Source organism: Penaeus vannamei, chromosome 9, assembly GCF_042767895.1.
Source record: "Penaeus vannamei isolate JL-2024 chromosome 9, ASM4276789v1, whole genome shotgun sequence".
NCBI lineage: Eukaryota > Metazoa > Arthropoda > Malacostraca > Decapoda > Penaeidae > Penaeus > Penaeus vannamei.
In genome coordinates, this window is record NC_091557.1 from 24,351,061 (window position 1) to 24,366,060 (window position 15,000).

The 15,000-nt window shown below is 45.2% G+C and overlaps 1 protein-coding gene across 11 annotated transcripts in view; it reads right to left on the reverse strand.

Moving 5' to 3' along the window:
* kkv (hyaluronan synthase-like protein kkv) overlaps positions 1-15,000 on the reverse strand; it is a 73,199-nt gene that overhangs the window by 12,296 nt on the left and 45,903 nt on the right. For 6 of the 11 annotated variants that reach the window (XM_070125469.1, XM_070125464.1, XM_070125461.1 and 3 more), the window contains exons 5-22: positions 12,110-12,240; positions 11,684-11,846; positions 10,613-10,828; positions 10,025-10,196; positions 9,492-9,664; positions 9,021-9,220; positions 8,562-8,786; positions 8,185-8,425; positions 7,609-7,871; positions 6,908-7,118; positions 6,553-6,669; positions 6,329-6,412; positions 5,918-6,144; positions 5,523-5,690; positions 3,597-3,911; positions 2,383-2,627; positions 1,779-1,912; positions 1,175-1,335 (exon numbers count right to left, since the gene is read on the reverse strand). In XM_070125469.1, coding sequence (XP_069981570.1) covers positions 1,175-1,335; positions 1,779-1,912; positions 2,383-2,627; positions 3,597-3,911; positions 5,523-5,690; positions 5,918-6,144; positions 6,329-6,412; positions 6,553-6,669; positions 6,908-7,118; positions 7,609-7,871; positions 8,185-8,425; positions 8,562-8,786; positions 9,021-9,220; positions 9,492-9,664; positions 10,025-10,196; positions 10,613-10,828; positions 11,684-11,846; positions 12,110-12,240 — 3,446 coding nt within the window. Of the gene's footprint in view, positions 1-1,174; positions 1,336-1,778; positions 1,913-2,382; positions 2,628-3,596; positions 3,912-4,869; positions 5,176-5,522; positions 5,691-5,917; positions 6,145-6,328; positions 6,413-6,552; positions 6,670-6,907; positions 7,119-7,608; positions 7,872-8,184; positions 8,426-8,561; positions 8,787-9,020; positions 9,221-9,491; positions 9,665-10,024; positions 10,197-10,612; positions 10,829-11,683; positions 11,847-12,109; positions 12,241-15,000 lie in introns of all 11 variants that reach the window. The other 5 variants (XM_070125470.1, XM_070125465.1, XM_070125463.1 and 2 more) reach the window with 1 other exon arrangement.

Below are 15,000 nucleotides of genomic sequence, written 5' to 3' on the forward strand. Positions count from 1 at the left end.
ATCCACAGTTACGTCTTTCAAACCCTACTTCGTTTCGTCTTTGGATTCTATTTTCAGAATTGCAACAAGTCGCATCCGCATCTTGCCGTCAAGAAATAATGCAGAATTATCACAAATGTTCTTTTTATTCTTGTTTACTAATATGACAAAAAAAAAATCGACAGCCGAATCTATGTGAATTGTGTTAGGATTGAAAAAAAAACATTTGAGTAAATAATCAAATAGAACAGTAACTGTGTTTCGCATGTGGGTGGTATTACACTGTAAGGTTGGGCTTCTGGTATGCAAATGACTCACTAAATCTAATTTTCACCGTCAATAGGATAAAGAAAAGCACATCTTGCCATAATCAGTTAAAATCTTGTTTCACGGGCTATTTGAGAGAGCCCGGGAAAATTTTAGGTTCAAACATACATGGACGCACAGGCCCTACGCACATACACACACACTTTCATTCTCTCTCTCTCTCTCTCTCTCTCTCTCTCTCTCTCTCTCTCTCTCTCTCTCTCTCTCTCTCTCTCTCTCTCTCTCTCTCTCTCTCTCTCTCCCTCTATCTCAAACACACACACACACACACACACACACACACACACACACACACACACACACACACACACACACACACACACACACACACACACACACACACACACATACACACACACACACACACACACACACACATACACACACACACACACACACACACACACACACACTCATCCGCACACAAAAAATCAACAGTGATTCCTGGCCCCATTCCTGATCACAGCAGTGTGCTTTTAGATACTTACTAACCTCCTTGAGAAGTCCTTTCATGTCTATGTAAGTGATTGTACCAAGACTTATAACAGTGAACGAATGAGACAAAAAGCTAGAGTGGTAATAAGAAGAAAAATCTTATAGTACACTCTTTGGATATAACTATTATCTATTTTTTTAAACCATAGTTCATTATAATTCATTAACTAAACAAACTATTTCAAATTGAAACTTATAATCATTATGGAATAGTTTATATCAATATAAAACAACCAAAAAATGTCTCACAAGAGAACAAAAAAGCTAAGCTAATGTTTTATATCAAGAATATTCAAAACATCACCAACAAAAACAGGTAAAACACCTAACAGAAAACAAATAAAGCAAAAAACGAACAGTAAAACTCCTGTACCTGCTCCGTTGAGTTCTTGGTGAGGGGATGGAGGTACTTCTCGATCAGGTCCTTCCAGAACTGCACTTCGACTCCCGGCATGTAGTCCACCTCGCCTCGCTTCAGGGCCTTGTCTTCCATCCAGTAGGGGTTCACGAGGTCGTCACGCTCTTCCTTGGGCCCTGGAATGAGCAGTAAGGTCAGAGAGGGATGAGGAGAGTGCCGGCGGAGAGCAGACACGTATCCCGGGGAAGAGAAAAAAAAGGTCAGTGAGGGTTAGGAAAGGCTTTACAGTTGAAAAAATATATATCTTTTATGTCCGGTAAGGTCAAAAAGGTCTTTAAGGGCGTCCTTATTTTGAATTTCAGTAATTCTATTTTCTGTTCACTTATTTGTCTGAGAAATCTACATTATCATAACAGTTTACACCGTGATTAAATTCATAGCGACAATTACAATTCAAAAGGTAAAGAAATGGACATCCATGAAACGACAATATTTAACGTAACTATCACTCAGCAAAATTATAAATAAAGTCAGTACCATATGCTTCAAGAAACTAAAACATAAAGGGCGACAACAGCATCATTTTTTTTATTTGCGGATTTAAGAGAGACAGGATTACCTGAATCTCCACTCTCGCTCTCGCTCTCGTCGTCTTCCAAGTTTTCGTTGATGACCGTGACCCCATCTGACCTGAGGGAGACTCGCTGCTGCATGGTTGAACGCCTGCGGGCACTCGGCGTGATTCCCATGTGCCTGTGCGGGCCAAATAACAGGTTATAATAATCACAGTATGGTGAGAAGTAGCAGGAAACCACAGGTTTTTGGATCGTAGAGAAATAAAGCCACAGGGGAAGAAAGTGAGGAGTATTTCTTATCACTAATTCAATAAAAATATCTACCTTACCAATTTAATGCATCAAGGCTTATAATTTGTGATGAAGGAAATGAGGAGCTGACCTTTGCTAAGGGGAAGCCAGAATATTTTCTTTATAATAGTGGGTATTTCTTATATAAAAAAATGTTCATAAGTTGAGCATGTTTCTAATAGTATTGTACATATTTCCTTTTCCCTCTCTCCCTCTCCCTCTCACTTCCTAACTCTCATCCCTTTCCCTCTCCCTTGCCCCCTTCCCCTCCCACACTCTCCCCTTTTCCTCTCCCCATCCCTCCCCCTTCCTAGATTCCCCACCTTTCCCCCTCTCCCCTACTTCTTCCAGACTTACGACTCAATGGATTCGAATCGCCTCTTGAGGATGTCGAGCGAGTTGGCGATGCTGGCCAGCTGCTGCCGCTCGTCGTTGGGCTTCTGGTGGACGCAGCACATCACCTTGAAGAGACCCGCCAGGGAGAACTCGATGGAGCCTTCGTCCTCGTCCGGCTGTTCGTTCCTGTACAGGAAGCCGAGGAAGCCCTCCTTCTTCTTCATCTTCTTGGCTTCTTCGGCAGCCTTTCTCTCCGCTTCGAGTTCCTATGGGGTGGGAAGGGGAGGGGGAGGGGGAGGGGGAAGGGAGGAGTTGATTAGTAAGTGGGGAAGATGGAACGAAGTTATTCATTCTTGTTTACACATTTTCTATATTTGTTTCAGCGAAATCTGTTCAAGTTACAAGTCATTGAGATATTGCTAAGTAAAACAAAATCTTTGTTTTTATCCATTATCGAAACTAATCTTAGTAAAAGAAAAAAAGTAATTTTGTAAAGTGTACATATGCAAAAAGAGATACATGTAATATAAATAGTAATTTAAATATGATAAAAATTCTTGCAATTACCATGCAAACTACATCTTTCACCGGGTAAGCATCTTTCTAAACTATTAGACCATGCATTTCAAATATTGTTAGAAGCACCTTAAACCAAAGCTAGTATATGAAACATTTGTGAAATTCCCAATTGAAACTCATGATTAATGAAAGGCAAAACTCTCGCTATAATCGGTTTTAACACAGAAAAGAAATATCTCATCTATATACCATGCACATATATGAATTAAAGTACGGAATCAGCATGCACATATGAGAATACGACATCAGCATGCACATGTGAGAATACGGAATCAGCATTTACTGTTAAACAGGTTGCTGACAATCACTGTGCCTGAAACTTGAGCTGAGTTTCCGAATCACTCTCGCTGGACCATACATGGGCGTTCTCGGACGGGTGGAACTCTCAATATGTTTAAGAACTATATAGCAATCGGTACGAAAATTGCCTATGCATTCGTACGAACACAATAGTTTCTTTTAAGGTATTTAGTAATATTATTTCCATATGAGTGTAAAACACTTCTAGTTGTCTCTCATCCCTCCTCTCTCTCTTTCCTCTTGTTCTCTCTCTTTTCTCCCTCCCTCTCTTTCTATCATACTGTCTCTCCCACTCATACACCCACTCTCACGTCCTCTCTCCCTACCTCCCCCCTCCCCCTACCCATCTCCACTACCTCTCTGGTCTTCTTCTTCTGCTTCTGCGCCACCTCCCTCGTGCCCCAGGAAACGTTGTTCAGGTTGAAGCACGAGTAGATCTGAAGGAGCAGGTACATCGACGGCACGACCATGTAGTAGACGAGGCCGCAAGGGAGGCACATGAACTCCTTCGGGTGTAATATTCCGGTGACGATGAAGGAGCCAGCGGTGGCCATGAAGAAGATGGCGGACGGGGTGAGCCAACCTTCCTGGGCGAAGTTCAGCATCATGCCCACCAGCACCACGATCATCACCAGGGCGTACACGGCCGTCAGGACATAGGCTATGCTGATCTGTTTTTTTTTTTTTTTTTTTTGGGGGGGGGGGGGTAAGAGGGATAGGTAGGGGATATTTTTTTAAAATGAGATGGGCAAGGGGAGGGTATTTTTTTTTAGTGGGTAGGTAGGGGAAGCGTTTTTTTTAAGTGAGCAAGGGAATATTTTTTAGAAAAGGCGGGTGGGAGTGTCAGTGTTGGGTTAGGGGGGTATTGTTTTAGGGGTAGGAGGGTTATTACAATTATTTTTATTATGATTATTATTTTTTGGAGGTGATCGTGGGTGGAAAGAAGAAGGAAGAGCAGTTTGTTAGTATGTAAATACTGTAGTCTTAGCAAATGGGATCATTAGTATGAGGAATTTAATTTAGGATATTTTTCTATTTTATTTTGCATTGGAAGTTAAGATTCAAATTGAAGGTAATTTTCTAAATCTGTTTGTAAGCTTTCGTGGTAAAAAATGAAGGGTTATGACATAAACAGCTCGTGAAATAAAGAAAGAAAAAGAACATTGAAAAACGAAGACACGCCAATTCAAGCACAAGACAGACACACAAAAACGCCCCGGCCACATAAACAGCTGGTCATAATGAACGCGAACAAATTTTTACGAAACAAAATGAGAAGAACAAATCATACATAATTTCCACCCATCTCAGTTACGCTGAATATTTCGTTTTCGTAATAAGCTATTCCTTGGTTTCCATTCTTGCAAATGGTCGATTTAAACAGAAACAATCGGTATCTGTAAAAAAATATGTATCAGTAAAAAAAAAAGAAACAACTAATGATGCTACTTGTCTAGATAACTTCTGCATGCATTTGAAGTCCCCTTTGTCTCGTTAGTGTAAATAACAAGCAAGCGCTCTCATGCAGTGTTAGCCCTTCCTCCGCAGCAGCCAGGACCCGCCAACACCCGCGGCGAGGAGAGCCCCGCCGGGAGCCCGAGCGACGAGGGGCCGAGTCCTCCAACAAACCTTCTTGGTCTTCTTCGTGGCGATCTCACGGGTTCCCCACGAGACGTTGTTCAGGTTGATGAGGGAGTAGATGATGAGGAGCAAGTACATAGACGGGATGGACAGCAGGTAGAGCAGGCCGGGGATAATGCACTTGAACTCTTGCGGATGCATGCAGGCGGCGATGAAGAAGCTGCCCGAGAGAGCGATCAGGAAAATGGCCGACGGAGAACCGACGCCGTCCTCGCCCAGCTGCAGCGTCGTACCCACAATCACAGCCATCATCACGAGGGCGTATCCGGCCGAGAGGATCTGGGCGACTACCAGCTAATGGTACACAGACGGGTAGACAGACGGAAGGACGGACACGCAGGCGGACATACAGGCGGAACACACACGCCGTACGTTGTGTGAGGCAAGAAGGGACGGGTAGAGGAAGGGGGGAAGAAGGTGGTCAAATGATCACTAAACAAACACAAAAACAGGTGCAGAACCAAAATCAAACAAAAACAAATATAAACAAAAGGCACAAATCACAGGTTAGACAATTGAATCAAACATATAACATGGATGAAAAGCAAAATAATGCAAACAAAACTGAAACATCAACAACCAAAAATAAAGAAAGTCAACGGAAAACACATTTAATAAAGGAAATGCAAGCAAAAACTCACCTGATGGTTAGACTTGAGGAGGAAGCAAGCCAACATGAAGAACACAATGGGGTAGATGTTGTATTGGAAGGAAAGCCAGTTACTCACTCGGAAGGCAGCCACGAAGGCACCCACCAACATAAGGAAGATGGTTCCTGGGCCAAGGATGGTACCGGCCATCAACATAGTCTGTTGGAAAGAAAAGGAATGTATGTCTGCTGGAAGTACATAAATGAATGAAGAAAAATGGGCAAAAAAGTAATTTTGACTTCCCCAGCCGGCAAAGAGAGAAAAAAGTTAATGAATGTCCGTTCGTTGGGAGTCCATAGAAATTGGAAAAAAAACGAAAACAAGACCTCACTTCTCGAAAGTATCGCGCCCATAGCACCGCCTCTTTTTGGAATCGACCTCCTCACCTGGTAAGAAATATACGGAAGGGAGATGTTGTCGTTGACTTCGATCGTCTTCCTGGAGTCCTGGAGCAGATCCATGATGTTGGCCATGGTCGAGGGCACCCACCGACGGCGCTGGTTGTAGAACTCGCTGAAGCCTTCGGGGACGTGGGTGTAGGCGTCGGAGGCGGCCGAGTACTCGACGCGGTAGCCTCGCTGCAGAAGGAGCGTGCACAGCCATCGATCTTCGCCTGTGGGAAAAGGCAGAGGTGAAATTGCCTTGAAGCATGGATAAAAAGCGAGTAAAATAGGACGTCAGCGTCAGGGAAGATAAATAAGAGCTGATAAGAGAGCAGTTATGACGAGCACATGCGTCTCGTTTTCTCGCCGAACTGATCTTACTAGCCAGCCGCAGGACTCGTTCCGCACACTCACCCTGATCGTATTGTACGTAGTGACGGGCTTGGCTGGACTTCGTGGTGTATTTTGCCATAACGTTGTCGTCCATGAGAGCTTTTCCTGAAACGAAAAAAATGGGATCAGAGTAAGAAATCTTGAGAGAGGAAAAAAAAGACAGTGAAAATCCTCAGTATTACATGTCACACTGGAGACGCGTTGGTGTCCAATAAATATGTTACCAGAAGAGAAAACAAAATTACCTCTGAAGAGCGAGAAGCAACCGGGGCTACACAACACACAACCGATCATATGCTCTGTTGCCTTCTGCAGCCAATGGCCAATAGCGTATTCGAACATTTGATACCACATCATCAATCCTGCGTAAAGGAAGACATTGTTAGCATTATAAACACAATTAAGAATTAATAAGATACGTAAGTTCGTGAAGCCACGAAACACCGCAATACCTAATTCCCGAAATCTGGATAAAGGTTTCAGAATATTATTCACCAAATTTAAAAATTTTGATCCACAGGTGCTTACAGAGATTAGGAAAACACCCCTAAAAATCTCATAAAAACACCGAGTACGAGGAAATTTGCAAAGGCGCCGTACCAGAGCCCACAGGATGGATACGCCCGCAAGCAGCGCCCAGGTTGGAGTTTTTCTTCATAAGATCGACTAGCAAGGCCACGGCGGGCGGCGCGAAATCGATGTCGCCGTCCAGGGTGAGCAGGAACGTCCTCTCGGCGATCACTTCCTTGCGGTCGACGGAGATGGGCTGGTCCATGAGCTTGAAGCCCAGCAGGTAGTACATGTACATCACCTGGGGTAGGGCAAAGGGTTTTAATATACTAACTCACAGTTGTTTGGCAGAATTGCATAATGTTTCCCTTCCTCCCATTCCCTTCGCCAGCTTCTATTCCTCCCTTTCCTCCACCACCACCACTCCTCTCTTACATCAACTCCTTCTTTCCCCATTACAACCCTCTTCCTCATATCAGCAGAGTTTCTCACCATCCTTTCCTCCCCTTATGATCATCCCTCTTACCCTAAATAAGCAGCTAAAAAGCTCTTCCCGCCGTCCCTTCCTTTCTCCATAAACACCCCTCTCCCCAAGCAATCCTGTATCACCTCCTCCCTCCCGTCATCCCTCTCTTCGCCCTCCCTCCCCCTCATTCCCCCGCCATCCCTCTCTTCGCCCTCCTCCCTCTCATGCCCCCGCCTTCCCTCCCCTCGCTCTCCCTCCCCCTCATATCGCCGGCGTCCCTCTCCTCGCCTTCCCTCTCTGTCGCCCTCCCTTCCCGCAGCCTCACCTGCGACCACCTCTTCTTGTGTCGAATCTTGCTCTTGTCCTTGAGATGAGCCACGATCTTGGTCTTTCCGGGCAGCGTCCACACGAGGCGTCCTCCGTACGGCGCCGGGTACTTCTTGGGCGGCCTGATCCTGATGTTGGTCTGGTGGACGTGGGTGGCGGCGTCGTCCATCAGGTTGACCAGCAGCCGGACGAACTGGTTGACTACGTTCTCGTCCTCGTTCTCGTCGGCGATCTCGAAGGCGTCGTCGAAGAAGATGTGAGCTGCGAAGGGGCGAGCGCATCGTCATAGGGACTCGTTCTATGAGTGGTAGTTTTACTCTTACTGTTATCATTATTACTGTTATTATGATTATCGTAATATTGATTATGGTTGGCGTCATTTCAATCATTACTATTAGATTCGTTTTCATTACTATTGGCATCCTATTAATTCTATTACTAGGTGTCTAAAAATGGTTTCATACTGCAAGAAATCATCCACATCAGTAGTATTCACACCCACACGATTTACATTTGAAGTTAGTCCACTCATTATCAAACACACAGACACAGGCACACACACACACAAACTCACTCTCGAACTCGTAGTAGTCAAGGTCGACAATCTTGAGGTATTTCTGGGCGACGCGTCGGGCCGACTGGTCCTCGTCCATTCGGAGGATCGACTTCAACATCTCCATGATCTCCTCTTCAGTCTCGTGCCACATAGTCGCCGTGGCGTAGATGCGGATGATGTGGTCGGATGATTTGGTCTTGGAGACGTTCGTGTTGGATGAGTCGGTGTGGATGGAGATGGTCTCGTAGTACTGAGATTGCTGTGGGGAAGAAGGCGAGTTAGCGAGGGGGAAGAGGAGAAGAGGAGATTCACGAAGAAAGCTTCAATTCTTAGCAATATCAGGGCAGACTTTACAATTTCAGCGCACTGCAACGCAAACCGGCACTTGATCCCACCTCGTTGTCGTGGTCATCCGGGTTGAGGTTGAGCTCCTCCGTCTTGACTTCGCCCTCGTCGTCCCTGCGCCGGTTGAGCGCCAGCGACTGGTCGATCAGGAGCGAGTTGTACATGGGGGACACGAACAGCTTTTCCGTGGACGCCAGACGCTCGCACTTCGGGGTCCAGATGTGCAGCGTGATCCACGTCTGGGACAGGAGCCACAGCAACCACACCCAGGCGTACTGTCAGGAAACGAGGGGGTTGGAGGAACTCAACGAACGAGATTTATATTTCTTCATCAAAAACTATTTTAAAGAGACATATCTCAACGATTGGGATATATCTTTCCTCAAAATCTACCCATATATATTTCAACGAATGAAATTTGCACGTCTTCATCAAAAGCTATTCTTAGATAACTGATGTATGTAATAAATACAAAAATAAAAATTTCATCTCTCAAGAACGCTGCTTACATCGTTGTTCAGGAAGTCCTGCAGGATGTCGCCGTTCTTGCACTCCCAGAATAGGTAGGGAGGCATAAACTGGAAGGAGCAGGCGGTGTCGAAGCGAAGGCCGCACATGGTGATGAGGAGGGAGATGGACACCGGGATCGTCAGGTTCACGGGGAAGGCGAAGCTGAAGCCCTGGATGCAGATCTTGCACGCGAACTTACCTGTGGGGAGGGAGGTCAGTGTTCAGAGCGCATGGGGGGGGGGGGCTTTCCCAAAGGTGCTGGAGAGTGCACCTGGCTCTGGCTCCTCAAGTGAATTTACTAAAACTCTAAACTAAAAATATGGATCCCTCGCAGGGTTTTGAAGTTTGTGCATTTCCCTCGCCATGACTGATACTTCAAACTTTTTTTTCCAAACAGTAGAAAACATGAGGCATCAACAAGGAAGACGAAAATCACAATCAACCACACAGAAAAAGAAAAAATTACTCACCGAAAATATAACACAGCCACGCACAAAGGACCTGAACGAGGAACACATAGATGGGCGTGTACTCCGAGGAAATGATGGTGAAGGTCTCCTGCAGGGGCGCCACCGTCGAGAAGTCAGGGATCGTGTCGCCGGGGAGTGTCTCGCGGATTTCAGTTACGTTGATGACGTGAGCGCTGACGGAGGAAAGGGCGTTATGAGGGCGAAAGGGGCGTTGCTAAAGACTCTGTGCTAGATACCAGACATGTGCAGGGGGATTATGGTAAGGGTATGGTGCTTGCGGAAATCTCTATATTTTGTTTCTATTTTTTATATTGTGCGCGTGCTAGATTACTTTTCGTTCTCATTAATCGGTAGTTTGATTTTGTCTGTTTTTCTCTCCCTCTCCCTCCCTTACTCCTTTTTGTCTTTCTCTCTCCCTTGCTATCTTGTCCCTCTCCCTCTCTCTTTCCTTCCCCCTCCCCTTCCCTCTCCATTCCTCCTCCCCCTCTCCCTCCCCCACTCCCTCTCCACCTTCCTCTCCTTCTCCCTCTTACCCGAAGGCCTTTCCGATCTCGAAGAGCGTGCTGACTTCCCTGAGTCTGGTGCTCATCGAGAGGATCATGATGCCGAAGAAGAGCAGCATCTTGATGACGGACACGAACATGTAGCAGAAGTAGCGTGTCTTGAGGAGGCGCTCCTTGATCCCTCCGTAGTACTTGATCAGGGCTGTTTGGCGGAGGGAGAGAGAGGAAAAAGAAGTGATGAATATGGTGCCAAAGAAAATTTGGGAATAAAAGTTGATTATTGTATAATTTATTTCGTCACATCAAACATTCCTGATATAGGGGGAAATAAAATGAAAGATAAGATAAAAGATAAGATACGATATGGAGCCAATCTACACACTAAATTTGTGCTTAAAATAATAAGTTAAGACACGTAGAAAGATGAACTACAAAAAAAATCGTGAAAAAATAGAAAGCGTTGCGAACAGACGGGAAAAATCGAAAAAAAGAATAAGACAGGAAGAGTACAAGACAGAATAACTCACAAGAAAGAAAAAGGTAGAAAGAGTAGAACACAGAATGACTCACACCATAAAGACCAAGATAACGACAGGAGAAGAACGCAGAGCAACTCACAGAACTTGGAGTGGCGGTCGACGTAGTTCTCCCACCAGCCGAAGGACGTGAGGAAGATGGCGACGGGGATGAGCCACACGCGCCAGGAGTTCGGGTCTTTGCCGTACTCGACGATCGGCCAGACCACGAAGCCCGTGAGCTGGCAGGCGAGGGCCAGCAGGTCCATCAGCACCTTCACGGCCACCATCGACTCCTTCTTGTTGCGCGAGAGGAGGCCTGTGGGGGGAGGGGCGGGGGGCGTGGTGAGTAGCCTGTGTGGGCGCGGGGGCTGGTTCGGTCACATTTTCTTTCTTTGAGCTCTTTTTAGCGTTGGGTCTTTCTTATTTTTTTGATCAACTTTACCATTCCCTATTATCTAATCCCCTCCCACGTCCCATTCCCTCTTCCTCCCTCCACCCCATTCTCTTCCCTTCCTCCGTACATTCTCCTCCTCCCTAGCATCCCTCTCCCACTCCTTTCTCCCCTCCTCCCTGCCACCCTTTCTCCTTCCTCCCTCTATACCCTTCTACCCCTTCTCCCTTCATCCTTCTCTTCCCTCTTTCCTTCTACCCCTTCCTTTCTTCCCTCTACTCCCTCCCTTCTTTCCTTCCATTTGTTCTCCCATCTCTTTCCTCACTCTATCCACTCCCTCCCTTTCGCCCTTCCATCTGCTCTCCTACCCGTTTCCTTCCGTTCCCCTCTCTTCCCACCTTCCTTCCCTCCTTCCATCCTCCCATCCGTCCTTCCTTCCTTCCCCTCTTCCCTCCCTCCTTCCTTTCTACTCCTTCTTTCTTTCCCTCCTTCCATCCTCCCATTCGTCCTTCCTTCCTTCCCCTCTTCCCTCCTTTCCCCCTCCTTCTTTTCCCTCCTTCCCTCCTCCCATCCGTCCTTCCTTTCTTCATCTTTTCCCTCCTTTCCCCCTCCTTCCCTCCTTTCCTCCTCCTTCCTTTCTCCCCCTTCTTTCTTTCCCTCGTTCCCTCCTTCCATCCTCCCATCCGTCCTTCCTTCCTTCCCCTCTTCCCTCCTTTCCCCCTCCTTCCCTCCTTTCCCCCTCCTCCCTTTCTCCCCCTCCTTCCCTCCTTCCACCCTTACCGAAGACGCCAGGGATGAAGGCGACGCAGTTGGTCAACATAGCGCCCTTGATGACGTCGAGGTCGGGGAGCACCAGGTAGACGAGGAGCGCAGTGCCGACGGTGTGGAGGCTCTCGAACACGAACACCCAGAAGAAGTCGCCGAAGAAGGGGCGCTTGTGGGACTGTTGGGGGAGGGCGGGGTTAATAATTGGACTTTGAATGTGAGCATGTCTGTTTGTCATTATCTTTGTTATGGTTGCTGTTGTCATCTTCATTGTCATCATCATTATTAGTATTATAAGCATCATTATTATTATCATTATTACCTCTATTATCATCATTACTCTTATCGCAATCATAATCATCATCACCATATCATCAACCCCTACATCCAAACAAAGCAAACCAACAAACGAAACCAAACCACACAAAAGAACAGACGCACCTTGAAGACGCACATCCTGACGGAGCGGAAGAGCGTGCCAGCCTCGGGGACGATGAAGCAGAGGAGGATCATCCACGCCCACACCACGTTCTCCTCCTCGGGGATGGTCGCCACGTAGTCCTTTTCCGAACCTGAGGGAGAGGGCGAGAGGGGGAAGGTTTAGAATTGAGGGCGAGGTGGAGAGACTGGTTGTTGGTGATGGAGGGAGAGGTGGAAAAGGACTGTTTATGATTGAGGTGGAGAGGGGATTGCTTAGAAATGAGGGAGAGGTGGAGAGGTTGTTGTGATTGAGGGAGAGATGGAGAGGGGATTGCTTAGAAATGAGGGAGAGGTGGAGAGGGGATTGATTAGAAATGAGGGAGAGGTGGAGAGGTTGCTGTCTGTGATTGAGGGAGAGGTGGAAAAGATTTGTTTATGATTGAGGGAGAGGTGGAGAGGGAATTGTTTATAAGGAGAGGTGGAAAGACAGTTGTCCAGAACTGACAGAGAAGTGGAATAGAGGGAGAGGTGGAAAGGGCGACTGCTTATAACTGAGGGAGAGATGGAGAAGGGGATTGCTTAAAATCAAGGGAGAAGGGGAATTCTTCTCAAAACTGACGAAGAGATGAAGATGGAACATTTTATAATTAAGGGAGGAGTGTGATAGAGTAATACGATGATTGGAATGATGATTACAAAGAAAATAGGAAAAGGAATCAGATGATCGAGGAATGGAGGAAAAAAGAAACACAAAATGAAGAGTTAAGATAATAAGGAATCGAAAGAAAACATGATAATGATTTTTTTTTTCAAAAAGGTGAATGTGTAACCTAGAATATTCCTCTAGATAAAATGTCAGGAAAATGAACTGCACAATAGAAAAAATCAAACAGTCACAGAAAGAAAAGGCAAAATACGATTGAATAACAGACGAATAGAGACGAAATGGTAAACACATTGCTATTTGATTTCATCCGGATGTTCAGCGGGGAAAAAAATGTTTGTGTTCAGTTTGTTTCCGTTTGTTTCGTGACCTTTGACCCTGGGCATTCAATCTTCAATCCACTATCCATGTTTTTACGTATTTCAGTCCATATACAAAATGATGGTAATGATAATGATGATGAATCTGAGGATGAATATTTTGTTTATGATGATGATGATGAAGGCGAAGGGGATGATGTCATCATGAGGATGATGATGATCATGATGAATACGTTATTAAGTTGCCGCTGTTGCTGCTACTGGTGATTAGAAGATAATATATATATATATATATATATATATATATATATATATATATATATATATATATATATATATATATATATATATATATATAAATGCACCGTTAATGGTGAAAAGGACAAAAAAAAAACGAAAAAAACTCGATTGCGACCCCCTCGCCCCCCCCCAAAAAAAAAAAGAAATAGAAAGTGCAACTACGGTTAGAGCCAAATGTGAAAAAATGACCTTACTGTACCCATAATGCGCACTGGGTCATAAAGTCACACTACTTTCTGGGGTATCATTAAGTCTTAGATCTGACCTTTACATTAGCCACTGAGATGGCCGACATGCTTCTCCCGTCTTCCCCTATTTTTCCTACCCCTTTCCCCTTTCCCTCCCCTACTTCTCTTACCCTTTCCCTCCCCTACTTCTCTTACCCTTTCCCTCCCTCCCATTCTTCCACCCCCTCTACCTCTGTAGCATAGCCGAGTCATTTTCCTTCTTCCTCTTATAACTTTCTTTACATATCTTTAAAACCTGAACTAATATACAGGAAAACACTTCCTCTCTCCTCCTCCCGACTCTCCTATTCGGCGTGGTCTCTGTGACCTCTCCTTTGACCTCCAGACGACTGACCGCTTTGTGACCTTGGCTGGCTCGAACGTGGTTCCTTTTGTCCCTCCGAGTACAACCTTAAATTTCTGTTTCCAATTTATAATAAGTATAAAAAATATCTCTTGCGCTCTTAATGTTATCTATTTACTATTATTTATGTTGCTTTTCTATCTCGTGTACCATGTTTATCGCATTTTCTGTATCGTGAGTATTGTTTTGAATCTCCTTTTTTTGTATCTTTTGTATCTCTTGTCTCTTCTCTTTTTTACCCCTCATCTTTTTTGCTTTTTCTTTGTTTTAATATATTCTATCAGATCTCTAAACCGGCGTTTCTCTTTAACTGCAGATCTCTCTCCGTGCCGTTGCGATTGTATTCTAAAAGAAATTATAGCATCTCACATAACACAAGCTTTCTAACTGCTAGTGAAATATTTTCATCGTGTAAGGCATAGAGAGTTATCTTGCCATGTATGCTGAAGTGAGATTTTGGTTTAGTGTTGCTTTGTGATATTTTGCCTGCAGTGTTGTTTACGTGTTCGGGAAGCCATTTGGAGGAAGTGAATCGGCCTTTTGTAAAGAACTGATTTCTGGCAGAATGAAAAAGAATTTAAGCCTTTGTAAAGTCAGTGTTTTCTGGTAAGACAGAATAGGCCTTTTTAAAGTCAGTGATATCTGGTAAAGTGAAAAAAATCCGCAAGAAAAAAATCAGTACCTGTTCTCGCGGAAGCGAACGAAACCCTCGGCTTATTATGTATCGATCTCTGTTTCAGATCACTTTGAGGATTCCCATGAACTTTCAATAAAATCATAGCGGATATAGAGCTTCCCATGACCTTGTTGTCGAGACCGTCAACTCACTTCCTGACTGACTGACCTGTTGGCCGTCACAGCTTAGGTCAGAGAATTCGGAAAGGTCAGTCGCTACAGAGCGGCAGCGTGAAGATAAGAACGGTTGTGAGAAATGGAGATAGGGAGGGAGGGGGAGTGGAAGGCCGAAAGGGGATAAAGGGAGGAAGAATGGGAAGGAGAGAGAGCCCAATAAGTCACGGATGAGGAGCATGAACAGC